General features: G+C 45.9%; 1 protein-coding gene and 1 pseudogene across 1 annotated transcript; one reads left to right on the top strand and one right to left on the bottom strand.

The window, feature by feature from the left end:
• Positions 1-15,732: 15,732 nt before the first annotated feature.
• Positions 15,733-16,845, bottom strand: LOC112879992 (NAC domain-containing protein 68-like). Its single transcript, XM_025944434.1, has one exon. The coding sequence runs from the start codon at positions 16,843-16,845 to the stop codon at positions 15,733-15,735; it is 1,113 nt and encodes a 370-aa protein (XP_025800219.1).
• A 2,089-nt stretch (positions 16,846-18,934) lies between these two features.
• LOC112879993 lies at positions 18,935-21,414 on the top strand (annotated as a pseudogene).
• The last annotated feature ends 6,080 nt before the right edge of the window (positions 21,415-27,494 follow it).

A 27,494-nucleotide genomic window follows, 5' to 3' on the forward strand; every position in this document is an offset into this window, starting at 1 on the left:
TAACGGTTGTTGCTTCTTCAACTTTGCCTTTGGATTTTTTTCCCCTGACGGTCTCTTTCACTGAAGGTTCTGAATTTGACTGCGCCGTATACATTTGGTTACAATAATAGTAGGCTACGAAAGGGACATGTCTGCATATTCTTTTTTGCCAATGGATCTAACCACTTGAATGGAAGTGATTTATTTCTTTTTATTTACCAATGAATGGATGGATATATTCCCGATCGAGATGTTGCTGTACGCGTGACGTGTATACACTGGTTTACACTCGAAATGAAGTTTATTAGTTGCAAATATGCTAATTTCATCATCTAAGTAGAAAATTCAGAGTCAAAATGAGATTTCAAACTGCGGTTGCAAGCAAAAAATTGAGTTCAGAGTCACAAATAAGTTTTGTGACACATATGAAACGAAAAGCAGCAACCGAGCAACGTTCCTTGTCGACTACAAGTTTCAGTAACAACAGTTTCAGAGGGCACCCAAACCTGGCTACTGAAACTGATTGAATCATGTACACGCGGAACATTCCTTCCTCAGGTCAAACTGAAAATGATGGGAGCGACAACCTGAATCGCAGTTGGCTAATGGTGATGAAGAGAAATTCAGACTTGCTACTTGTGATTTTTTTCCTTCGCAGCAGGCTCGAGGTCGATGAATAGAAATGAAGGAAGTTTACATGGTGACAAAGCAACATGAAACTTGCGCACACTGAAACACTCATCTTCCAGAGCAGCAGTTTCGGCGGTCGAGCGAGAAGTCCAAGCGCCGCCACCGCCGCCTGGAAATTGGAACGGAGAAGTTGAAGACGGAACGTGGTATTGAGCCATTGACTGTTCTTGGCTGGTGGCCGGCCTCTCTCTCTCTCTTTCTGTCTCACCAATGGCGTGGTCGCCGCTCGGGGCTCCGCTCCGACCTGCCGATTCAGTCGAAACAGAGGAACGGAGAGCCGCTGCGAGGGACTCCGGCGATGAGCAGGGTGCGGCCTGGCGCTTCCGGCTGGGAATGGCGGCGGCCGGACAAAGGAGCCGACGAGGGGAGAGAGATGGAGTGCGCGCGGGTAGCACCGGAGCCCAGAGGTGCCTTGCCAAATTCAGATCAAAACCAGGGGTCTACATGTAAATGGTGTAGGATCGTGTATGTAAATGTTCGGATCGCGATTAGCAATTGTGATCCAGTACGGGGGTCTATGTGTAAATAAATGGATCTCGACTAAATTATCGAATAATACTAAGGGACTAAATGTAAAAATATAGGTCATCTAGGTGTAAATGATCCATGGCGCAATCTGTAAATATCTTGCCTGGCGACACGGCACCCGGCGGGTTCTCGCCGCCGCTGGCAACCTCTGCGAGGCCGCAACGCCAAGCAGCATGCGCTCACTTCCAACGAATCCAAGTTTCCTCCTGTCCCTCTTCCCTCCGCGCGCGGCCCAGGCAGAGCGCCGGTGGCCGAAGACGGTGAGGGATCCATCCGACTCCAACCACAACGACCGTGTTGGGGCATTAACCCTTGCGTGTAGGCAATATCTAGGTTGAAATAGACTAGTCATAGACTGCGGCACACTATGAAATTACTGCTTGCATGCAGCCCATAGACCAAGGTCCGCTATCTTGTAACTTTCGCTTGGTCTTATACCCAGCGCTATTTTATTGTACCTTATCCGCTTGGGACATCTACTTAAATCAAAGCTCACAACAGCAACCGGGATCCAGTCGGCGCTCTTGTGCAAACAACCTTAAAGGTGTGTGTGTTCATCCCCTCCCAGCTTGGCTGTGCCTGAGAAACCACTCGGTAGGAGGTGGATTTTCAACAATTGGTACCAGAGTCTAGGTTAAGTATCCTTTGGATCAATATCTCCATCCGAGAAGCCCGTTAGGTCTAGGCATGGCTCGAGGGAGAGCAAAAAGCCGGTCGAGGGTGAAAAAGGTCTGCATGTGAAGGAGGACCTGACGCCCAAGGACCAGCGGTAAGAAGATCCAAAGCGACAGGTGAAGAAGGAGAAGAAGCCGGTTGGTGAGAAAGATGCGGGAGGAGGGGGGTCATCGTAGGATGGCTCTGTAACCTCGCGTCGCCACCCGAGGCATCCCTCCCCTTCCCCGCGTGGGCAGTGCTACTAGGATAGGGAGTGGCCAGCCGTTCGAGGGTGGTGAAGAAGTCGAGTGGCACAAAGTACCCGATGCTGACAAGATCCAACTACACCCACTAGAGTCTAGTCATGAAGATGATGCTCCAAGCCCGCAACCTCTGGGACGCCATCGAGTATAGCGACTGCAATTTCCAGGAAGATTGCATGGACAATTAGGTCCTTATCCTCTCAGTGCCGCCAGATATGGTTCCGGCGAGTGGCCAAGAAGCAGTCGGCAGAAGCATGGGATGCCATCAAGACGATGTGCATTGGCAGAGACAAAGTTCAGAAGGGCAGGGCTCAGTATCAGAGGAGTTTGTAACAGGAACTAGCTGAAGGAAGAACTCTGAACAACCATTCGGATCACGGTATGGAATCGCTGGACCCACATGGTAGTGACACGGACACCACCCGTCAAGCTGGTATTTATTGTTGAACCGGACCTCCAGTCCAGGCATGCACACAGATCGCATCGCGTCGCAATCCTGCGTCCTTATCGACCAAGGAAAACGAAAATGGTCCGCGCCGCCCTGGTCTGCAGGCTCTGGCGGCGCCTCGTCTCCGCCGATGCCTTCAGCCGCCGGTTCCACGAGTTCCACCGCGCGGCCCCGCTGCTGGGCGTCCTCTGCAAGGGCCAGGACGACTCCGACGAGAAGGAGCCCCGCCGACGGCGCGCTAGCTTCATCCCCGCGTCCTCCTTCCGCCACGGTCGCGTCCTCCTCTTCCGCCTCCGCGAGCCCTCGGGGCCCGGGCTCGGCCCCTGGACGATCGGCCTCTCCGTCTGGGACCCCGTCACGGACGAGCAGCAGCACCTGCCCGGCCTGCCAAGCCACAGCGAATGGAAGGCGGCCGTGGTGTGTGCCGCTGCCGGTGGCGTCGGCGGCGGCTGCGACCACCTCGACTGCCACCGGGGATCCTTTCTGGTCCTGGTTCTCTTCATGGCCTTCAAGCCCCAGAGGATGTTCACCTGCATCTACGCGTCAGAGGCTAGCGCGTGGAGTGAGCCAACCTCTACCAACCACCCCTACCCGCCGCGGCCGCGTCCTGCTGGAGCGCTGGCCCTGGGGGAGCGGCCCCATGAGGACCGAGCTCGCCGTCTGGGACCCCGTCACCGGCGAGCAGCGAGAGCTGCCCAGCATGCCGATGGAATTCGACGTGTTCCCGCGCAGCTGGGCCGCGGCCGTGGTCTGCGCCGCCGGCGGCAACTGCGACCACCTCGACTGCCGCTGGGGATCTTTCCTGGTTGACTTCGTGGACATCAAACACGACAAGATGTGCTCGTGCACCTACTCGTCCGAGATCGCTGCATGGAGCGAGCAAACATTTAGTGAGCTTCGCTGTCGCAATGACCACTACTGCTTCAAGCCGGAACCCGGTGTGCTCAGGGGGAATGCGCTCTACTTGTTCAATTCGAACCATGGAATCGTGAAGTACGACTTGACCACGAGGGAAGCATCTACGATTGACATGCGACCGGCATTAATACCATCCGCGACATATTGTGCTCATGGCCATGGATGATGGAAGGCTAGGATTCGCCACCATGGACAACTGCAGACTCAAAGTCAACCTATGGTCGAGGGTGGCTGGTCGAGACGACGAAGATGCAAGATTTGTTCAATGCGGAGTCATTGATCTTCCGAAGGCGCTCAACGCACTCAAGACCTCACCTCATGTGAGCAGCTTTGCGCATGGTGCCGCCCGGGGTTCTTTTCATCTGGACGTATGATAGTTTATACAGTATGGACATAAAGTCTGAAGAGGTCAGGAAGATGCCGGGCACAAGTTACTGCCATGTGTTAGGGACAGACAGTAGTTGTTTTTCCTTAGCTCTAAAGCTAGTAGCTAGCTAGCTGGTGTAAAACTTGGTAAGATGATAATCCAAGAAGTATTATGAATGTTATATACTCTTTGTGAGATTATTTTTTAGGAAAATTACGGCCGGCAAGAAGCCAGCCTAAACATTTGTATAAATGCGAGGTTGTTGCATACATGATTTGTGAAAGGAAGGAAAAGTAGAACACAACACAATTATTATGAGACTCGGAACAAACTCTCACGTCTGGTGCCTTGGAGAATCAGTGTATAGGAAATTAAAACACCTCAATTTCGTATGTGCCATGCATGTTATTCAGCACATATTGTAAAACTCCATTTAATCTACTTTCATGCTCGTGTAATGAATTGTCCTACATACTCAGAGAAGGAAATCCAGATTCTTGAGATAAAGTATCTGGCTCATGATTGCGAGAATTTTCATGAAGAACAAAACAAGGTGTGTGAGGGGACACTTACATCCGACTAGTCGGAGCGAGTGCAGACTACACTCATCTCATGAATACTATGAGAACGATAAAAATTAAATACACCATGGAACATCTCAATAATAACATTAGAACAGCAAAAAAACTAACGCGCAACATCTAATTATTATTTAGGGAACTGCACAAAAGACCATGGAACAAATCGTACAAGCTCACGAAAAATTAAAATATACGATGGAACAAATGAAAAGGCTAAGAAGATTGTTGGACATTCTAAAAAATTGTGAAATAATTGAATTATGTTAGCAAGACCATAATTTGTTTGTGAATGAAAATTAATCAAAATATAATGTTGGAGGAATAAAAAATAAATTGGGATAACCCAATCGAACACAAATTTGGGCTGGGTATGCGCAGAACGCAATGGACCGAACTGATAAATATGGATAAAAATAAGACAACAGCCCATTTGAGTTTGATGTCCGGTAGGGAAGAATTTGGCCCTAGTGAATGGGCCCAATAAAAAAAAGAAGGGAGAGAGGAGATCCAAAGTCCAACCCCCCGTAAGGCAATAGTAGCTAGATTTCAATTCAAACATCATGTAGCACTTTTGCCTATGCTAGGTTGTATGCATGCGTTGTATTTCCTAGTGTTATCTATATATGGTAGGTTGCTTGTGTCTTGCTTTAACCTATGGGCAACCTACATGGTTTGATAAGTGTGTAGAAAAACTACACGGTGTTCATCTTCATGGTACATGGACTTCATTCATGAGGTATGTGTTTCAATTTTGTACTATGAACACAAGTCCTATAAGCTTCCCATTATTGTTAAAAACAATGTGCATACTTTTGATTGGTGATTCAAACACTAAATGCACACATTTAGAGGAAGTTCATTCTATGATTTGTAATTTTGGAGTCTAACAAGTTTGCAAGCTTATTCTTTGTAGTCTCTTGACGGCGCGTTTCCGGTGCAATCACACTATGAGAATGTTGTTCACTCTCAATGTGAATTAACGACTCTATAGGCGTGATAAGAGTAATCTTTGTGCTTTCAAGCATATTGAGTCATGCCCTATCGAACTTAAATCTTCATATCTAAGTTCATAAGCTATCTGCTCATATATTTGATCACCATGGTGTACCCAAGTGCTTCTTCACTCAACTTCTTTGAAGTAGTACAACCAAGATAACCATTCCCCCGGAGGTATGCAAGGATCAAACTCTTTCCATTGGTATCATCGTCAATTCTTTAATCTTTTAGAGCTACCTCCGTGCATGATATGATCTAAGCTTTCTTGCTCAAATATCTAGTTGTGCACTTGATTTTCACATTATCATTTCATGCACATATTTATGGAAAGCTTAGCTCATGTCATGCTAGTTTCATAATTTTGTGATCCACCCTAGTAACCTTCAAAATGGTATCTTCATTGATATCATATTATCTGGAATATGATTCATGGAACTAACTCTCTAGGCTACTAATTTTTCCCTTTAAGCTATATTGTTTTGCTAAACCTTTTAGGTGATTTAATTCTAAAGGAGGAGAAGTGTGGAATCAAAACAATTATAGGGCAAATACGGGGGAGAAGTAGTGGTCAAGAAAGGTTTGGAGTACAAGAAATCCAACAAATAAACCTAACACCAAATTCAAATTTTGGGGGAAACAAAGGGGAAACCATGGACTCAAGGGGAGGCCAAGGTTAAGATTGGATGGTGGTAAGCATCCAAGCAAATGTAAGTGGTTCAATTTTTCAATTCTTGCAAATTTATGATTGTTTTGATTGTGTTGTCACCAATCACAAAAAAGAAGGAGATTGTAAGGAACATGGCCCCATTAGGCCATAGTTGTGATTTTGGTGATTATGTGACAACATAGTCATGGGACTGACGAGTTTGTAAGCTCAAGATTGTATGATTTCTATATCCCATGGATGGAGTCCAATCAATATATAAGATGGTCCAATTCATTATCAAGATGTCTAAGATGAAATGATCGAGCGATGAATTGGACAAGTGCTAACCGAAATCAGTCAACCGATTGAACCGACGGTCCTAGAATATAACTCATCGGTGCATTGTTTGTTAAAACAATGATCAAATATAGAAAAATTGGTTGAACCGATGAAACAAAAATGGAGGCGTTGGTGCAATAAGGAGATGATACGACGACCAAGTGGAGAAATGACAGAGACACCAGTTAAACTGACGATACAAAAGAAGGCGTCGGTGCAAGCGTGTGGTTACTCAGTACACATGTTTGGTTCCAGAAGGATTTCAAAGCAAATTCTTCAGCACTGGTTAAACCGACGGTCGCCGGTGCAAGGTGTTGGTGCAATGACATCAGCAGAAGATGGCAGTTGGAGTTCAACGGCTGGTGGGCAGGATGCGTGTGACCGGTTTAACCGACGCTTTATGCTTTTCAGGGTAAAAGCATGTAACGGCTAGGAGTGGATCTCTAGCCTATACAAAGCCTCACCTCAGGTCATTTGAGGCTGCTGGAGTTTGTGAGAAGCTACCCACACTCTGAAGAAGTTCTCCAAAGCCACCCAAGAGCTCATTGATCACATCCTTAGGTTTAGCACAAGTTTTGAGAGCTCTAGAGAGAGTGAGAGAGCAATGCGTTGCTACCTTGTGCGCTGGTTCTTGAGTGAACCACAAGTTGTATCTTGATGTGCTGGCCTCTTGGAGTCTTGGTGGCTCGTCTGCAAGTCATCGACCCTCCGGCTTGGTGTGGAGCGGCAACGACGGTTTTGTACGAGGGATGTGGAGACCCCCTTCCTTTATGGAGAAGCTCCTTAGTGGAGACAGCATCGAGGTGACCGGGGACTTGGCGAGAGCCTTGGTGGCTAGTCAAGAAGAGTTCCGGAAGAGACTCGGTGATCGAGAAGCAGTACTCTTAGTGAGTGCTTCAATAACGTAAACTAGGAGTGGCTTTATGCCTACCGATACCACGAAATAAATCTTCATGTCGAGAGTTTGCTTCCCCTCATCCCCTTCCTTTAAGCTTCCGTATTTCTTATTGCAATCCTGCATGCCTTTATATTTTTAAGTGCAGTATCTTGCTAGGATTGGCTATAGGTTACAAAACTCTTTAGGATGAGATTTTTACACTAGTTGAACCCTAATTGCACATATAGATTATATGTTTTAACTTATATTTTGTGCTAACTAGTTTGAGCTATAGGTTGAAGTTTTACAATTATCTAATTCACCTCTCTCTCTCCCTCTGGCTAGGAGCACCGATTTGTTTTAAATCGCTAGTCTGCAAAGCTGATGCTTTGGGTGTCTATTAGTACTCTGTTCGACAGTTTGTAGTTAAATTTCTTGTAGTTTAAGCCACCGTGACCAGTTATGGATCGGACCTTATATTCGTCCTCAGTAGTTGTTTATATATGAACACTGTTGTGAAGAGTATTTTTGAGGTTTAGAGTCGATCTTTCACGGTTGATGAATCTGCTTGGAACCGAACGTATGCTGTGGTTCTTTTGACTGAAAAATGGATCTGATTTGTTCAGTTAGTCCCTTTTCACTTCTGGAACGAGGATTCAGCTTGGAACTGAAAAGATTGAAATCTACTTGTCATTGTATGCAAGGATGGTTGTCTGTGGCATCGTGTATTGACTTAAGCTTCATTTTGTTGCTCCGTTCTTTGCTGGCACGCTGTCTGCCTTGCTTTGTTCTGGGGGGGGGGGGGGGGGGGGAACGGCCTGACTAACTGCTTTACATCTAGACATGCATTCACCATTGATGTGGAGCACAGACAACAGAAGAGACCGTGAACTCCTGCACTCTGTTTCTTTCAACCAGGCAGTTTTTCCAATTCTCTCAAGATTTGTGAACCATAACAGAAGATTCTTTTTTTTTTGAAAGATCTCAAACAGAAGATGAACACACGCTTATCGAGCTTTTATGTGTAGGTCTAATAATCGCAAAAGGCAAAAAGAGAAGTTTATGGCATTGCCCATGTCACTGTGTGACCTCTGAATGTCTGAAACTCTGAATCGATCGCTACAAATGTGTAGTGCCACTGCCTCCCGGACCCCACATAAAGAGGGCTGCCGCCTCCCTCTCGGCCCAACCACTATCGCTGCCGCATTTCACCGCCCCCGCCCGATCCCCAAATCCTCGCGCCGCCGCGGGGCTTCCCTCCGGGTCCGGCCAAGCAAGCAGCATGGCGAAGGCGCTGATGGGCTGGGCGAGCTCGTCGAGGAGATCCTCCTCCGCCTGCCGCCGGACGACCCCGCGAGCCTCGTCCGTGCCACCACCATGTGCAGCCGGTGGTGCCGCGTCGTCTCCGCCCCAGGCTTCCGCCGCGGGTTCGCCGAGCGCCACCGTGCAGCCCCCATGCTCGGCTTCTTCGCCAACCTCAGGGACGGCGACGAGGATGACTTCGTCGCCCGCTTGGTCCCCGCCACCCCCTTCCGCCCGCGCCACGCCGACCGCCGCGGCACCCGCGCGCTCAACGCCCGCCACGGCTGCGTCCTCCTCACCACCACGCCATGGGAGCCGAACCTCGAGGTTTGGGACCCCGTCACGGGCGAGCTGCGGGAGCTTCCCCGCCCCAACCTACCGTACTCACTTTTTAGGTGGAACGCGGCGGTGGTCTGCGCCGCCCACGGCGAGTGTGACCACCTCGACTGCCGCGGCGGGCCCTTCGGAGGAGATGCAGGTGTAAGTCTACCCATCAGAGGTTGGCGCTTGGAGCGGGCCGACCTACGGCCCTCCCTCCTCAACATATGGGGTCGAGACGGTTCCTACTGCCCTTGTGGGGAATGCGCTCTATTTCCTGATGGATGCGACCAACAGCATTCTACAGTACGATTTGGCCAAGCAGAGCGTGTCTATGCTTCACCTGCCTTATGGTTTCGAATCGGACTTCACGGTGCTCACGACGTCGGAGGATGGCGAGTTGGGATTCGCAAATGTGGAGAAGTCCAGACTCTGGCTCTGGTCAATGGAGACAGGTCCTGAGGGGGATGCTATGTGGGCACTAAAAAGATACATTGAGCTCGTGACACTGCTCCAAGATGATGCTGCTGCCATCGTAAATGATTATGTCGGTTTTGCACATGGCGTTGGGGTCTTTTTTTGAAGACGAAGGATGTTTGGTTCAGTATTGATCTAAAGTCCAGACGGGTGTGGGAGGAGGACTGTGGTGATGGTGACACATATGGTGTTGTTCCATACACGAGCTTCTACATCCCAGGTACAACTTTGCGTAGTCCATGGTTTTTCAATTTCTAGAACGTAGTCCATGAAAATATGGAAAAGTGAATCTATCAAAGTGAAGTAACTGTAGAACTTTGCCACCCCTACCTATTTTTTGTTTGCGAGGTCCTTGAAACTGGTTAGGGATGCCTAGGAACTTATTCATCTAGTATACATGTTACTGATGGGTGATGAGATCTTGGCAATTAATCTAAATCTAAGCCGAGCTAGGAACTTATCCGGCAAACCCAAGAAAGTCAGGTATCTGGGTTTACGATCATTTATGCTTTCTGTTGAGCACTTTGAGTGAGAATAATGTTACCCATCTGTGCCCAAATGTCGTTTGTCCTGTCAAATGCTTCGTGCACACATGTAAAAAGAATATTTTATTATCATACTTAAAGTGGACACTTGGAATTGAATATACATATATTCACTCTGTTCTTCTGTTCTGCAGATTTTCATAAATATGGATTAGCTCCTCTCTGAACCGAATAAGTGCTGAGCTAGCAGTAAGTTTTCATGCTCAATTATGGTTGTCTTGAAATTCCTCCTGCTCATGAATTGTAAACATATGTTTGGTCTTGTTGGAGCTGTTGTTAAGATCAGGCTTAGCAGGGTTCCTTGAATGATGTTATATTGGATATGTGCTTTGCTTTCCTGAAAATGACTCTGTAGTTCAGTTTGAGTTTGATATGAGCAGAATTGCCCAAGCAGTACTTTGAACCTTTGATCAAGCATCTCCGAAATTCTTATGGTTCAGTTGCAGTAAACAAGTCTGCATGCTAGATTGTTTCAGATGAAAGCTTGCCTGCGTTCTGAACAAACTGATGAGCATCTTGAATAAAAGTGATATTTCCATGTTATTATTTGTGCGAAGCTATCTGATCTTTGTACTTTTGTAGCAGTCATTTCATTGCAGTTATTACCACATTTTATTTAGTAATATGAAAATATGAAACAGTGAATCTATGGAAGTCCAGTAAACATCGAACTTTGCTACTCCTACCTATTTGTCGTGGGTCCTTGAATCTGGTTATTGATTCACAGGAGTTTATTCATCTATTGTACATGTTATTGATGGATGATAGGATCTTGACAATTGATCTAAAGTTAAGCCGAGCCAGGAATATATCTGCTAAACCCAAGAAACACAAATATCTGGGTTTATTACCACTTATGCATTCTTCTGAGCATTTTGAGTGAGAATAGTGGTACTCATCTGGGTCAAAATATCGTTTATTTTGTCATATTCTTCATGCATATATTGAAGTATCATACTTAACATGGCCTCTTGGAACTTAATATACATGTGGTCACCCATTTCCTCTTTTCTCATATTTTCACACGTATGGATTAGCTCTCTGAACTGAATAAGTGTTGACTAAGCAATAAGTTTTCATGCTGAATTATGGTTGTTTTAAATTTCTTCCTGATCATCGATGTTTTACTGATTGTTGAGTGCTTGTGGGCAGAGGCCCACGTTTGTGGGGTGTTGTGGAATGAAACTAAATAGAATAATCCATATGCACAGGTCCATCTCACTGCTTGGATGGCAATGTTTTATGGAAACTGGGAGCCCTCTGGCTTCTTTTATGAAGCCGGCACAGTGGTTTCTTCTATGAAGTAATTCCACGCGTTGCATTTAAGAAGTTAAGTTGACTCTTTTTTGCTTAGTTATTGACTTGTGCACGGGGAGTGACGCTGGGTTGCATTTGTTTGATAGCTCAATGTTTTGTTATTTCCAAAACTTATATGTTAACATGCACTATTTGATCTCCTACTCAGCCATCCACATATGCAATTGTATATTGCATTTATAGGCATGTATGATGGGACACTTTTTTTTGAGGAAGTAAACTTTTTTATTTTTGGGACGGAATGATCACACTTGATTAAACCTCGGACACAACGAGATCGCTGGCCACCAAATCCTCGGTTGGAAACACACCGGCCATAAGTTAAGGGAAAACAAAACAAGCTGCAACTTGAGAAATATGCGGATATAACATGGGCCCAACACGGCTAGTATTGATAACCCGAGTTCATTCCCAAATACCATTGCCGTCATCACCTTACAGATCAACCCAAGAAAGCTACAAGAATTAGCAACCTAGTAGCTATATGGCTGCGTTTTGTAAAGAGTAAAGACCCCCAACTTTTTTAATAAAACTTCCTTCATCCAAAAAAAGCTACTATCTATATCATCCTTATACTAAAGATAAAGATGCAGAAGGCATGAGCCATGAAGTAGTCAAAAGACCTCGCATCAGCAATTTTTCAGTAGTTCATGCACCTGTTCGCCTTTTTCAGGAAGTGCCCCAGCGCTGCGGAAGACACAAAAACTAAAAAGTAACATCAGCCAAATGAGAATGAAATCGTAGTCCTGTATATTATCACATAGTCAGCTAAAACCACAGGACTGGTTTGAACATCTCTTGTATATTGCTCCAGAAGTTTGCAAGACTTCATGAACGACCTAGCTAGGTGCAACTGCAGCACAATTTTGTGGACCGTCCGGTATTTAAATATGTAAGGTTGGATTGGAGGCAAATACATACGATACAAGATTACATTCTTTTAGCTAAAATCCTTATAAATCGACAAGTATCATTGTTCAGTCTTTTTGTCTTAGCAAGGAGAAGTTGTATTATATATATGACAATATATAGCAGCATTACTTTGGGGCGTTTGGATCCAAGAAGTGTTAATGCTCAAAAGTGCTAAATTTTAGCACTAACCAATCCAAATAGGTGTGCTAACGAGGTAGGCTAAACTTTAGTCAAGACTCATAAACTTTAGTAAAAATACGAGTGTTAATAGGTGCTAAATTAAGACCCTTAGTATCATCAATAATCATTGACAAATTAAAACAAGAAAGGAATTGAAGCATATATATTATAGATAAATAATGTGCATGAGGCTCGTACCGGGAATGTAGAAGCTTTGGTAGCAATACATGGGTTCGTCGAAATCTGTAGGGATGGCCCTCTTTTCGCCTGCTTTCATTACCCGTCCAGAGTTTCGCCAAACAGCAAAGATGCCAGCATTTGCGCTTATGAAGATGACATCGGTGCCTTCTCCAAAACCAAGCACGTCGAATGTGGTCGAGGGGTCACCGGTGGCAATGGATACCACCGTATCCAGCTTGATGACCTGGTCCTTCACCCATTGCTCGACGCCATTAGGACCACCAGCAGGCCGACATGACCAGACGTGGAGGTTGTAGCCCTCCACATTTGCGACGCGGAGCCCCCCATCCTTGGCCTCCATGAGAGCCACCTTCCCTTGAGCGCGCAAGGACGACGGCAATGGCGGTTTGATCACAGATAGGGCATGGCCGCCACCCAAGTCGTACTTGAGGATCCTGTGGCCATCGGCAAGGAAGAAGTAGATCGCATCGCCGGCGACGAGTCTGGGCCCGAGCATGTTGCAGGGACGATCCAACGCGGTGCCGAGGTGGATCGATGATGGCTCGCTCCATGCTGCGGCCTCCGACGAGTAGGTGTAGACGAACATGTCGTGCTTGTAATCAATGCCCACGAGGACGACGAGGAAGGGTCCGCCATGGCAGTCGAGGTGGTCGCAGGTGCCGGTGGCGGCGGCGGCGCACAGCACCAGGCGTTCATAGAACTCGTTAGGGTACAAGGACGGCAGGGGCACCTCCCATTGCTCGTCCGTGACGGGGTCCCAGACGCCGAGGGCGGACAAGTACGTGAGACGCAGATCCTTGCCGACCCGAGGCATGCCGCGGAGGAGCACGCGGCCGTGGCGGCAGTCGAGCACGCCCGAGCCGCGGCGGTCGGCGTGGGGCGGGAAGGAGGAGGCGCAGGGCCTGAAGCGGGCGACGTAGGCGTCGCCGTCGACGGCATTGTAGACGACGCCTATGGTCGGCGGCGCGCGGTGGAACTCGCGGAACCTGCGACGGAAGCCGGCGTCGGAGACGGTGCTGCACCATCGCTTGCAGACGAGGGCGGCGCGGACCAGGCACGCCGGCTCGGACGCCGGCAGGCGGAGGAGGACCTCTTCGATGAGCTCGTCCATCAGCGCCGCCATCGCCATGGGTTCGATCTAGTTCGACACGGCGGACGGCGGTCGGCGGCGCTAGCGTGAACTCTCTCGTGTCGTCCGATCCTGTGGGATTTTGCATCATGTACGACTGTTATGTACAGATACCAATATAGATAGAATTTAACAAAACAACCTACGATTTAAAACGGAGAAAGTAGATATAATCCTGATGCTACAACGTCACCAGCAGCTATTTTTTTTTTTCTATAGGAAATACTCCCCACAATATATAACTTTATCTATTCAAAATAATACACTTTCACAAAATTCACACGTCAGAGTACTATATTGGAGATCATGTTCTGAACGATTTACATGGACCCGGATCTGTAGATAGATGTATATATAAATGGATGAGATATAGAGCCAGCAATAATCAAAACCATGCGGTGTATTTGTATGAGATGATCAAACTTCGTGAAAATTCATACTTGATTGCATGGTTTCAACTTGGGCAGCTCAAGGTGGTTTAAGATGGTTTCAGGTGGGTTTGCAAACCAACCCGTAGTTTACTGGAAAAAATTCACTGAATAAACAAACTAAATGGCGATGAAATTTTTTTCTAATTTATTGTGAACTGCCCTACTAATGAAGATCACGCGAACTGGCCATGCGCCGAACATAATGATGCACAGTCATTATCAGATTTTATTGTCAACTGCCACTGCCCTCATGTACCTATTAGCCTCCATCGCAAAAAGGACTTCAACATCAGACGCAAAGCCCACCAAACAAGGTGAGATGGAGGGATCAGCATCGGTAGAGATCATCGTCTTGAGCTCAATGGTTCTACGTCGTCGTGACCATCGAGCGTCTCTGTCCGGACCTGACTCCCTAGAACATAAATAGAGTATGGACCCCTTCCTGAAAAAGATGACTCTGTACTTCAGTCAGTTTCAGACATTCAGTTTGATCTCAATAAGACTGCCCAAGCAATAGATTTGGACATTCTTAGTACATCTTTGGAACTGAAAAGTAGTAGCTAAAGGTTCAGTTTCAGAAAACGGGATGACCATTGCTGAATCTCCTTCCTCTGCTTTTCCAGGGTCACCGAGATCACCAATCACCTGTGCACCTGCCCAACAGTTGCCAACATTCACTTCTGTTCATCAATGTTCAGAACTTGGAGATTGTTTGAATAATAATGCGTTAGTATATCTGAAGTTCTGAAATACCTCAACGTAAGTTTAGTTTTCTGCTGATTTCATAACAGGAAGAATTTTAAGTGTTCAAAGTATGGACTAGTAAGCATCTTAAGCTCTGACAGATCTTGGAGCACTGATGACCACTGGACACTGAATTCATGAACATTGACAGTTCCTTAACGCCCTGTAATCTCCACCTGGTATGCCAGGAACTGCTTGTACTGAACCCACAAGTTCTCGATCAATATAACCCGTAAGTGGGGCTCCTTGCCCCCCCGATGTTGCTCGAAAAAAAAATGAACATTGACAGTTTGACACTATACAAGTTTCCAAGTTCAGCTGATAGAAGCAAGGCTTCCATTCCATCATGTCACAACAGCTTGAACACCTTCTTTCCACTAAGTAGAGAAATCGAAACAATTGCCCAGAATTCATTTCACTTCATCAATGATCAGACTTAGAGCCTGTTCTTGGGGGCCAAAAAATAAATTCTCTGGACTATGAAAGTGAAATGTTTCAGTGAACTTAATTTTTCCAAGAATTCCATGTACAGATACATGCTTGCTATTTCCTTTTGCTTCAGAATCCAAACAAAAAGCACTCTGTAAAAAATGAATGAATTTCTAGTATATCAGGTTCATGTTGAGGAGTTGCAGATTAACAAAATACCCTGGATCTGAAATCATCCATCCTAAACTATCCTATTTATTCAACTGAACCTCCCTACATGTTGAGGAGTTGCAGAAGTAACAGATACACTGCGGATGCTGTAGATGTTTACCATGGCTATTGCCCTCTGCAATTGCAAATTTGCAATGAAGCTCAGTGCCGATGCATCTTTTCACAGAGGAGGCAGGAGGATCTGGACTTGCTCGCGGCCACGGCTCATGATTGCTTGGGATCTCTGGATCTCAAAAGAAGTGGCGGAACGAGCGATCCTTCGCTGGAAGATCACCTGTTCTTCCACCTCCCTGGGTTTCGTCGGCCTGTCCAATCCCCGTCTCTGTCTCCGTCTCCGATGTGGATTTGGCCGGGGACACGAGCGTCTGCAACGCGCCGAGGTGGAACCCGCACTGAGGGCAATGCAGCTGCTGCGTCGCCGGGGCGCCGGCCATTCTCTTGGGCGCCGACGCCGCGCCAACGCCCTCGTCGTCCGCCGTCTTCGCCCTCTTGCGCGCAGGCGTCGATGCCGACGAGTCCTCGTCGTCCGCCGCCTTCTTTTCCTCCTCGTCCCCACGCGCCGCGGCCGTGGTCGCGCCAGAGGTCTCGTTCTCGTCGTCCGCCGTCTTCTCCTTGGGCCCAAGAACCGTCACCACGGCCGCGCCGGAGGTCTCGTCGTCCGCCGTCCTGATATGGCGCCTAGGCGAGTCGGAGCTCCCGTCGTCCTCCGCGACGTTGCTAAGGCGCCCAGCTGGCGCGGGCGCCGCCGCGGCCGCGCAAGATTCCTCCAGGTCGTCGCCGTCCGGCGCCTCCGCGTGCCCGGGGTGGCGCGGGCTGCGGTACACCTTACACAGGACGAGCCCCTCGAGCTGGTCCCCGATCCCGCCCGCGCCGTCGCCGTCGTCCTCGTCGTGGAGGCGGAGCTCCACCATGATCCACCCGGTCCGGACGGGCGCGCCGTCGGCGCCCCGCCGCATGAACGAGAAGCTCTGGCGGTACCCGACCTTCCGTCGGCCGTCGAGCGGGTCGAGCACGGGCTTGGGCCCCGCCTCGCCGTGCCACCACCCGGTCCCGCCCGCGACGGTGCGCGCCTTGCGGCGCCCGCGGGGGCTCTTGGTGCGGAGCGGCGAGAGGAAGTACCACGCGCGCTCGCCGTCCCGCGCCATGGCGGCGCGGAACCGCCGCGCGAGCTCGCCGGGCTCGGCGGCGTAGAGGTCCGCCGCGTGCACGAAGGCGCCCGCCGGTCTGACGCCCTGCGCGACCCAGGGCCGGAGGTACGACTTGACGAGGGCCACGTCGGACGGGTGCGAGTCGAAGGCCGCCGCCGCCGCCGCCGGGGCGTGGAACGTGGGGGGCCGCAGCATCGTCGTGTCGTCGGAGTCGGAGGCCGGCGGCGAGCGATATGGAATGCACGCGGCGCGGCGCGGCGGTTTATAGGGCGGTGGCGTCGCGTCGGTTTCCTTTCCGTGTCGCGGTCGGACTCCGAGTTGGACTCGAAGAGGAGGCGGCGGCGGCGCGGCCACGTGGCGTAGACCGCACGCGGTGGAGGCGGTTGGGGTCCGATTCGGTCTGGACTCCGAGTCCGGGTCGGGGGAGGGCAGGAAATGTCGGGTTTGCCCCTAGGATATTGGGCTGAATCTGGGGCCTGTAAGTAAGACGTTATAGAAGCCTTGCTGGGCCTGATCATCTTCTTGAAGCCTGGCTGTTTTCACGATGAAACCCACTGGGTTGGGACACACGACAACCTCTTGGGCCTCCTTTTGTTTTTATTTTTCTGGATCTGGAAATAGCGGTGGCTGTGTCTATGGTAGGTCCCACATGTCAAAGACAATCACGTTGGCAATATGGAGATATTTTTGCCTTCTTCTTTTCCATGTGCTCCGTCCCTCCTCTTCTTTGATTAATCCATTATATTCCAAAAATGATTTGTGGATAAGTTCCTAGGACTTCTATTTTGAAAAGATTTTTCTTGGACTTTTCATATATTTGGGAGCTCACTCCCTCCATTTCAAATTATAGGTTATTTTGATCTTTTTAAATATATAACATTTTACTGAGCATACTTTACATCTAGTTGTATAGCGAAAATATATACACTTGGAAAAAAGGAAAAACGACCATTTATCAAAGCAAAAGAGTTTTGTAAGCTTGTAACTGTTTTTTGGAGTAATATGCTTGTAACTTTGCTCGTGATTTATCAATGTTGAAGACTTATGCTCAGTTGATTTTATTTCCATCGATTTTTGATTCTGACCTTGAGCTGCCGCACGCAACAGGACCCGAGCCAGCAACACCAGCGAGGAGTCAACTCTCACTGTCCCTGGGCCCCACCTGGCAGAGCTCTGATCTCTCCCTTCCCTTCAAGTAGCAGGTCGTCCCTCCCCTGCGTCCCGCGTCCGCCGCCGAATCCGGCCGCGCAACCACGGCAGGCGCATATGTTCTCAAGAAATAGGCTCATCAGTGTAAATAATGTCATCCTCATGCCTATCTTTAATACTGTATATTTCTGGTATGTTAATGTCACTATAGCATCAAAGAAATGCAAACGAGATTATATTATACTAGATCTGGAGTAGTTTGAGTTCATTTCCGTTTCTTAGATAATGTTTGGTTCCGGCACGAAGCCATCCATGGATCAAATCATCCTGTATCTGACAGCATTCTCACGCTTGGTTTTTGGATCGGACCAACTCGTCCAGAATAGCATCAATCAGATTCATGAAATATTCCACTCAGATGCTGTACTATACCGTGCGGGAAAAATGACCGAACGATTTCATCCAGGACGAATGGATCATGTTTCCTTCACCCCCCGTGACTCATTTCCTCTACTTCACCTCCTCTCCAGTACAGCACCTTCACTCTCACGCACCTCCTCTCCAGTACAGCACCTTCACTCTCTCTTCACTCTCTCTCCTGCTCACGCACCTCCTCTCCTCAGCCTCCTGCTCACTCATCTCCTCTCCCCTACCTCAGTTGGGTATTGCCGGCGGCGAGCAGGAGCAGCCATTGGTACGTGAGGAGTTCTCCGTCCCCTCCCCTATCCTTCATTCCATTTATATTCCTAGCATCTTCCCCTAGACGAAGAACAATCTCTTCCTTTTTTTTTTTGCAGCACTAAAGGGGATTTTGGTGCTTGGATCTGTTCTCTCCCTCAAATCAAGGTATAGATCTGAAATCTCTCTTTGTTACAGCATATGGATTGATGATGGATATAGATTGCTACAAATACCTGTAGATCTAGTTGTCATGTGTTACTGTTTTTGCAAAAATCGATAGGTAAGATATGGTTTATGTCTATGCGTGCCTCTTTTTCTTGCCTGTATATGCCGTACATGCCTGGAGCACCTATTTTTCTTGCCAAAAATCAGACTGCTCACTGTACCAAATTAGCTTGCATTTCTTTTGTTTTGTTTCTGAAATTTTCTCACATGTTCCTGCTTCCCGTTGGTCATGCAGATGGACAAGAGGAAGATTAAAAGGAGAAAATTAGCTCTGATGCTCATTGTTAGCTGTGCCACATATGTGACTTCTTGTACGGTGGTTCTATTTGTGACGTCTAGAGTACAAAGTAAAAGAAATCGTATTACCTGCGGACCAATGGAGGAGAGGAATAAATCTAGGATCGACTATCTCAATATAAAAATTTATAAGGATGATACAGCCTCCACTAAAATGATAAGGTTTAAGAGAAAACCTTTCTTTCGATTGTGTCAATTTTCGAGGGAACGAACTTTGCTCCGTGACACTGTACATGTGTGCATCGAGGAGCAGGTTGCTATGTTCTTGAATACAGTTGGACACAACCTAAAGAATAGGGTAGTTGGTACAAATTTCACTAGATCTGGTGAAACAGTTAGTCGATATTTTGGATTAGTTCTTCGTGCCATAGGCCAGATAAGCAGTGAGCTTATTCAACCACCTTCACTGGAGACCCCAGCTAAAATTGCAGGAAACCCAAGATAGGATCCATACTTTAAGGTATGATAAATGAAAAAAAAGCTTAGTCCTATACAGTCACATTCCTTAGTTTCTGATTTTTATTTTCTTTTATGGATTACAAGGATTGTATCGGTGCTATTGATGGAACACATATAAGAGCATCTGTTAGTAAGTCTATGGAGACATCTTTTCGTGGTAGGAAGCCATTTCCTACACAAAATGTGATTGTGGCTGTAGATTTTGATTTAAAATTCACCTATATGTTGGCTGGTTGGGAGGGAACAGCACATGATGCTGTGGTTTTAGCAGATGCGCTAGAGCGTGAGAATGGCTTACGAGTCCCCGAAGATAATACAATTATTTTGTATACGTAGTTTTTGATTGTACCACATTAATATAATAATTATTTTGATAATATCTTAGGAAAATTTTACCTAGTTGATGCTGGATATGGAGCCAAACCTAGATTCATGCCACCGTTCCGTGGTGTATGATATCACTTGAATGATTTTGGGGCCAATCCTGTGCAAAATGCAGAGGAATTATTCAACCACAGACACTCTTCTTTGCGTGTGACCGTTGAACGTGCCTTTGGATCACTCAAGAGGAGGTTCAAAATTCTTGACGATGCAATCCCCTACTTCCCCTTCCCTGTCCAAGTGGATATTATCGTAGCCTGTTGCATCCTACATAATTGGGTTCTTTCTCAAGGAACAGACCGATTTATTCTACCTGAAAATAACTTGCCACCAAATCCTCGAAGAACACCTAGCCAACAAGCACAGGACCATAGATTCATGGTTGAGAAGAGGCGATTGATTGCTGAAACAATGTGGGCAGATCGCCAAAACTATTATGCTCATCAAGTGTAACAAGGAACCATGTTCTCAAATAATGTATCAGCTTTTTGTGTTTTGTTATCTGAAATTAATATGCCTTTATGTAATATGAACAATTGTGATATTTTGTAATGAATAAATTTTTGTTGGGTGAACTATGTTCATTTCTTTTGCTACTTGGTTATGAATGTATGTCTTGCTTTATTATGTTGTAGATGGATATGGAACAACAAGGGGACAACATGGTTGCAAATGGTGGAGGTGTTGTCCAGTGGCCAAGTGCCATGTCAAGTTTCATGCTTACCTACTTATCTCAGCTTGTAGCCATTGGCACTAAAACTTCTACAGGCTTTAAACAAGTTCATCTTAATATATGTGCAAAGGCTTTGAATGTGACTATGGGTTGGTACTCATGTTGGTAACCATCTCAGAAAATGGAAAAGGATTTATGCAAAGATTGAGAAGCTAAAATACTTGAGTGGAGCTCTTTGGGTTCAAAAAACTTGCACAATATCCCTTGAGAAAGAGCATTACATTGGTCATGTTCAGGTTAGTTTTCTCAACTATGATTCGTGTTACTTTACTAAAATTCTTGCTGAATAAATTATTGTCTTCTAGGACCACCGTGATGATGCCAAATACTTGAACACTCCAATTGAGCACTATCATGAGATGGACACTATTTTTGGTAATAGTTTGGCTACTGGTGCATATGCTAAGGGAGCATATGATCCTCTTGCTACAGTGGTGACTGAAACAGAGAATGCACCAAAAGACACTGAAGATGGTGCGGCAACAGCTGAACAAGTAGGAGCAGATGATGCAACTACTGGGGAATCGTATGGTACAAAACCACCAGCGCCAAAGAAAGCTAAAGTGGCCAATCTTGAAGACCTAACCATGGCAATGGTGGCTATGTTAGGTGATAATCTTGGAAATCTTGCCACAACCATAACAAATATGACGAAGATTGTCGCTTCAGATGATGATGACATTCCTGAGGGACTTTATGAAGATTTGATGAGTATTCTTGGATTTGAAGCTGCACATCTGGATGACTATTATGCTCATTTGTGCGAACATCCACGTGTAGCAAGGCAGTTTTACAAGCTGCCGACACTGTCAAGTAAAATGATATGGATGGTAAGGTAAATCAAGAAGTACCTTTCTGATGGTGGTCTGTAGGTGGTAGTGCAGTCTAATATATATTTTGCTAACCACAAAAACTATAATTATGGTGGTTAATGGCATGTAAGTCTAAGTGCTGGTACTTCTTATTAGAGTCTGTCAAGCTAGTATATATTTTGCTAACCACAAATAGTATAATTATGGTGGTTAATGGTATGTAAGTCTAAATGCTGGTACTGCTACTATGGTGGTTAATGGCATGGAAGCATGAACTTGTGCTGGTGCATGCTACGATGATGCTGATCTAGTATTATATTTTGCAAACTTATGCAGAAATGGAATTGTGTATTTGTGATGCTTGTTGTCAGAAAAAAGAGGTAAAGTTACCACCCATAGAAAGAAGGTTACCACATCACGACTCATCCATCTAACCAAATAGAATCTTGTACCATCCTATATCATTTCATCCGGTCAACCAAACAAAATCATAGATCATTTTATAGAGGCTACCAAACAGTTAACTTGAACCATCTCATCCAGGATCAACCCATCAGCTGGACCATCCCATCCAGGATTGAGTTGATTCAAGCAACCAAACACTTCCTAAGTGATTGTTATTGGTATGTTCCCATTTGCCTGATAATAACTTAGTGCTGTTTGGTTAGCCATTAGCGGCAACTTGATAGCTCTTTGTGTCATTGGTGAAAGGCAAGTGTTCATTGTTGCAAACGACCCCTCATATTTTACAGATGAGGAACCGGGTGCTGGTGCTTCAAGTGCATAAGATCATCTAGTTAGTTACCAGGCTGCAAGGCCTTCGTTCCAAGTCAAGAAGGAAACTACTCAGTGATTTTGCTACTGGTATTGGTGAAAGGCAAGTGTTCATTGTTGCAAACGACCCCTCATATTTTACGATTGGTTTTTTTTTTCTCCAGCAGCACTAGGAGCGGTCTCTACAGATGAGGAACCGGGTGCTGGTGCTTCAAGTGCATAAGAAGATCATCTAGTTACCAGTCTGCAAGGCCTTCATTCCAAGTCAAGAAGGAAACTACTCAGTGATTTTTCTGCTGGTATTGTTCTGCAGTCCTAGATGCTATATATGCGGATCGTTGGTGTCAGGAATAATGTACTAGTTAGTAGTCTCTTTTTAGCTCTAAATCTAGTAGCTTACTGCTCAGTGTCAGGTTCTCTTGGGCTTGTTTGCAAGACGGTAACTGAAGCAGGATCGTACTCTTTGTGCTTGGGAAGTTGAGTTTGCAGTCAAACTATGAGACTGATATTGATTCCGCATGCATTGAAGTACTATGGCGTATGGAATTTAAAATGCTGCAATTTTACTCCAATACTAGTTTGATTAACTTGTTGAAATCAGTTTGACATTATGAAACCCGTGTTTTACTCCCAATACTAGCTTGATTAACTTGTTGAAATCAATTCAAAGTGCTAGCTGTTGATTTTCAGGCCTTGCAAGGGCCCCCCTATTTTATGGTCAACTAATGAAGCTTCTTGCCGATCCGTCCGTGCGGAGACTAACCCACATGCGTAATTAACTTAGACTTCTTCTCGTGCGGCAACCTTGCTTTCTTTATTCTAATACATTTGCCATGCACGCGCTGCCCCTTACCTTCCTGCATGCATCTTTCTTCATCCCACGGATTCATCGGCTCCCACATCTTCTACCAGTAATAATAGAATAATCCGGTCATGATGCTAATCATATTTGATTAACGAGGATTCTTCACGTGATATGACCATATATGTGCATGCAAGTTTTATTAGCTTAATTTCTTTCCCTTCTCGTGTGAATTTCAACTAGTAAAACCTCAGCTCTATCGGCAACTCCTTTGCTGTCCATCAGCTCCCATGTTGATGCTCTGTTAGAATAAATTCATATACTAGCCGATAGAAGGCTCACTGCCCACGACTCCTGCGAACGCCTGCTGATAGCCGACAGCACTTTTCTCCTCTCCGAATTATTCTGGATTTGCTGGTCAAAATCCGGTGTAAAACACCTTCTGGGCACGGCATTGGTCACAGCTCTCTAAAGAGGAAGAGAGGAAGATTTTGAAGCCAAGCTGTAGGCGCATGGAAGGTGTTCTGTTGGACTTGTGTGGGACTTGTGCGCGAAGAGTGGCTGGACTTTCAGAAGGCGAGTTGACTGGTAGTGTCGTTAGCAGTCGGTTGCTCTTGGTAGTCTCTTTGGAGTGGGACAGGAGTTGGAGCAGTCTGCGTACTGCACGTTGGTCCTGTTTTCAGTTCTTTAGCTTTGTGCTGTGCAGCCTGCGTGCTGTTGGTTCTATTTGTTTTGGCCGCAGACATTCACTTGTGGATGCTTGAGGCTGGAATTTTTCTTTATAAAAAGAAGAAGAAGATGCAGCCTCCTATAGTCTAACAAGTTGGTGAACAACAGTTGCTTCATAATTCCCATCGCAGCTGGCTTATCAAACTGCTGATGGAACTAACTCAGTCACGCGATGGTCAATTGAAAAGCCATCAGCGTTCAGACCTTGCAACACTACCGACATGACATTTTATAACTCTGACGAAGTAATTCTGGAGCAACACACGATTCTTTAATTTTTTTTAAAAAAGAAAAAGAATGGAGCAACGAACCCTCCCAGTCAGCTTATGAAAGTAAGCGAGCTCGTCTACAGAAATTGAACTGATTGAGGACGAATATAAGGTCCGATCCATAACTGGCACGGTGGCTTAAACTACGAGAAATTTAACTACCAGCTGTCGAGCCTGGCCGGCAACATGTCAACAACAGCAGCAGATTCTTTCTTTTCCCCGAACACGCAGGAGAACCGCATATCATTGTATTAATAGAAGAGAAGGAGTCTTACATAGACCCAAACACACACACACACAAAACCTGCAAGAACTTAATCACCTATATGGTTTTCTAGAAAGACCTGACCACAACATCCACTAAGCTACAGCAGCACTGGCTGTGTTCAAGGACAGACTCAACCAGCAGATTCAACTTGTTGGATTCCCATATGGCCATGAACTAGCATACTTGCATGGCCTCAGGTGTGATTACTTCCCCTCTGCTGGCAATGGCGACACAGAACCTGAAAAGTACAAATCATGCATAATTAGTGACTGCCTACTGGGTAATGTTTACGAACAAGGCACAAGTGGAATGAATAATAATTTAGATAAAAATAAAGATACAAAAGGCCACAAGCAAATCATCTCGCACTGAACTTTTCCTAATGAAGTTTAAAGGGCTCGATCGTGTTTTGTAATGTTAGTTTCAGTTTGGCAGATAAGACGGCTGATACGTACGTACCTGCAGAAGCATGGAAGCTCATGACGGGCAGGGCGTTGTAAAATTCTTCAGGCTCGCTCACCTTCCTCGCCTGCCCTGATTTCAACTCAATCATGAAGGCTTGTAGAATAGATTTTTCTTATATATATATAGATTTTATATATATACAGAAAAAATGTATATACATGAAAATTCTATATATATATAGGAAAAATCTATTATACACGCGCTTGTAGCTACTCCTATATGTGTATCTCAAGATGTAGGACGTATCTGACCCAACAAAAGATACGTACAAGGTGTATGTGATCACACTAGACCATCCGTGATGGTATATACTTTTAAGTATGTGACCATATATGGAGTATATGGACATACTCATTTTTATATACTAGTACTAATGTATAATCATGATATATTTAAAAAATACGAATGCTTTTAAAAATTTTCGTACATATGCCTTTGAAGCATCTTAGAATTAGTATATGAATATACTCAAAACGATAAATGAGTATGCAAACATACACACGGTGGTATACTGATAGTGAGAGTAGTTACAAGCAAGTGTAGATAAAACTTGTCCCACACATATATATATATATGTATATGTGTTTGTGTGTGTGTGTATATATATATATATATATATATATATATATATATATATCGTGGTGTCCTAGTGCCAAACAGATTGGCAATCTATGACGGAAAGGAAGAGGCCATCGAGGAATGACTAGCCTACCGGTTCTCTTTTTTCGAGACCGCGCCTGAGCACGTATTTCATTAGAATGGAGAGAGTTACAATGACGCAGCTTGGAGAGAACTCTCAAAGTGCAGAGTTACAAGCAAACCACGCATATGGTGGTACGCGACCGACACATCAAGAACAAGCAAGAAACCCACCACACACCACCCACCAAACGACTAGAGAAAGAAACCGGCTCTAAGTGATATACACCAAAGCTGCCCGCTAACGAGGTCTAGGCGACTACAATCAAAGGCCAGCCGGAGAAGAAGCGGAAGGTAAAGCAAGGCTTCGCCTTCAAGTAGGTCAGGACGTCTAGAACGCCGCCAACGTCTGTCCGAAAACAGACCGAGTTTTCACTCGGCAATACCAAAGGGTTCTAGGGGTTGACAATGCCCTTAGCAGGGTAAGGTACGCCCACCGGCGCAGCCGCTGTCGGCGCCGGCGATTGCTAGGCCGAGCTTTCACTCAAGAACCCCCTAACCACAACACCGCACTCCAACCACAGAGGCCAAGCAGACGACAAAGACGCGGCGACGACCACGGGCAGACCAAGGGGTTGAAGCAGATCGAGTACACATAGAGCGCAAACAGGATGCGAGCCTTCCCCAGAGCAGAGAAGTGCCGCGCCGCCGTCATCCCTATCTGCATCCTATTGGGCATGGCCACCAGCGGACGCGCAACAGAAGGTAGGCAGGCGGCACAGCTCCGAGAAACAGAAGGTAGGCGGCACAGCTCCGAGAAGAAAACGGCCTAGGGTTTTCTGCCGCCGCTGGTGCTGCGCAGGGAGAGTAGGCAGAGCCGTGTTAGGCGGATAACTAGGGCAGTGTGGGGCCAAGGAGTCAGTGGCCGCCGTCCGTTTACATGCAAGTTATTCATTTCATTACGCCAGCCCATTATCAGTGATCAGTTAGTAATTTTGAATATTTGTTGCATTCGATCATGCACCAGCTTTTTGTTGAATTTAGGAACCTTCAAGTTAGGAAATAAACATCCTTTTACGGATCGGGAAAAAACTCAAAATTTTGCACTCTGAATTTATAAAAAAAAAACTCTAATTGTTTTGAACTTTGTACTCCCAAGTCCAAAATTTTGTAGTTCGAAGTTTACACTTTGCATTCACCAATTTTCTACTATGACGACATTACAAGGTTTGTATTGCCGAGCTCAAAACTTTGTAATTCCAAACTTTGTACATGAAGTTTAAGATCTTTTGACTAGCATATTTGAATCTTCATACTCCTAGATGTGAAACTTCGCTATCACACACAATAAATATCCAACAAAAAGAAAACTTTGTATCAGCAGCTAAAAATATTCAACTAAAAAACTTTATGCTAACACATAAAAAACTTTATAAAAGATGGAAAATTACCTTAGACTATAAAATAGTATGCGATCAACAAGGCATCGATTAAAAGTTGATAAACTCTTTACTCGTATATTGAGAACTTTGAAGTTGATTGTGTGCAGCTTTCGACATCTAAACTTCAAACTTTCGTATTGCCTTTCGAACTGAATTCTGGGCACTTCTAAAATTACTCGTGCAAAAACAAAATTTAATCGGCACATTCTTAAATTTTGCACTGCTAGATCTTGAATTGTCTTTAGTCACTCTAGAAAGAGGCACTTGTGTTCTGTATGGAATTTGTAAAACACGACAACTGTTGTCGTGCAGCATCATTATGACTGGATGATTAGCTAGGGTACAACTTCACCTAATTACCATCTACTTGTTTAACTAACAAGGATTACACAGATCGCTGCCGCCGCCGCTGTGACAGCCATGGTGCCACCACCCTAGCGCACGGTGTCAGTGCTGGCTGCCGTTTGTTTCTCCTCGCTTCTTTCGTGGTGGCGCAAGAATAGTATCGCAGTTGCGGAAGCAGCGGCGGCAAGAACTCAATTGGAAATGCGATACAACAAAGAAGAAACGGGAATAAATGATCGAGCAATCAAGAACGTTCCTATACGCACGCTCCCTTCCATCGTCAGATCACTTCTTGTTGCTTCCTGGTAGTTCATGTTATTAGTTTAATTCATAAATCATAATGTATAAATACTTAACCAAAATGACATCAATTT

The sequence above is a fragment of the Panicum hallii genome, chromosome 2 (assembly GCF_002211085.1).
Source record: "Panicum hallii strain FIL2 chromosome 2, PHallii_v3.1, whole genome shotgun sequence".
Taxonomy (NCBI): domain Eukaryota; kingdom Viridiplantae; phylum Streptophyta; class Magnoliopsida; order Poales; family Poaceae; genus Panicum; species Panicum hallii.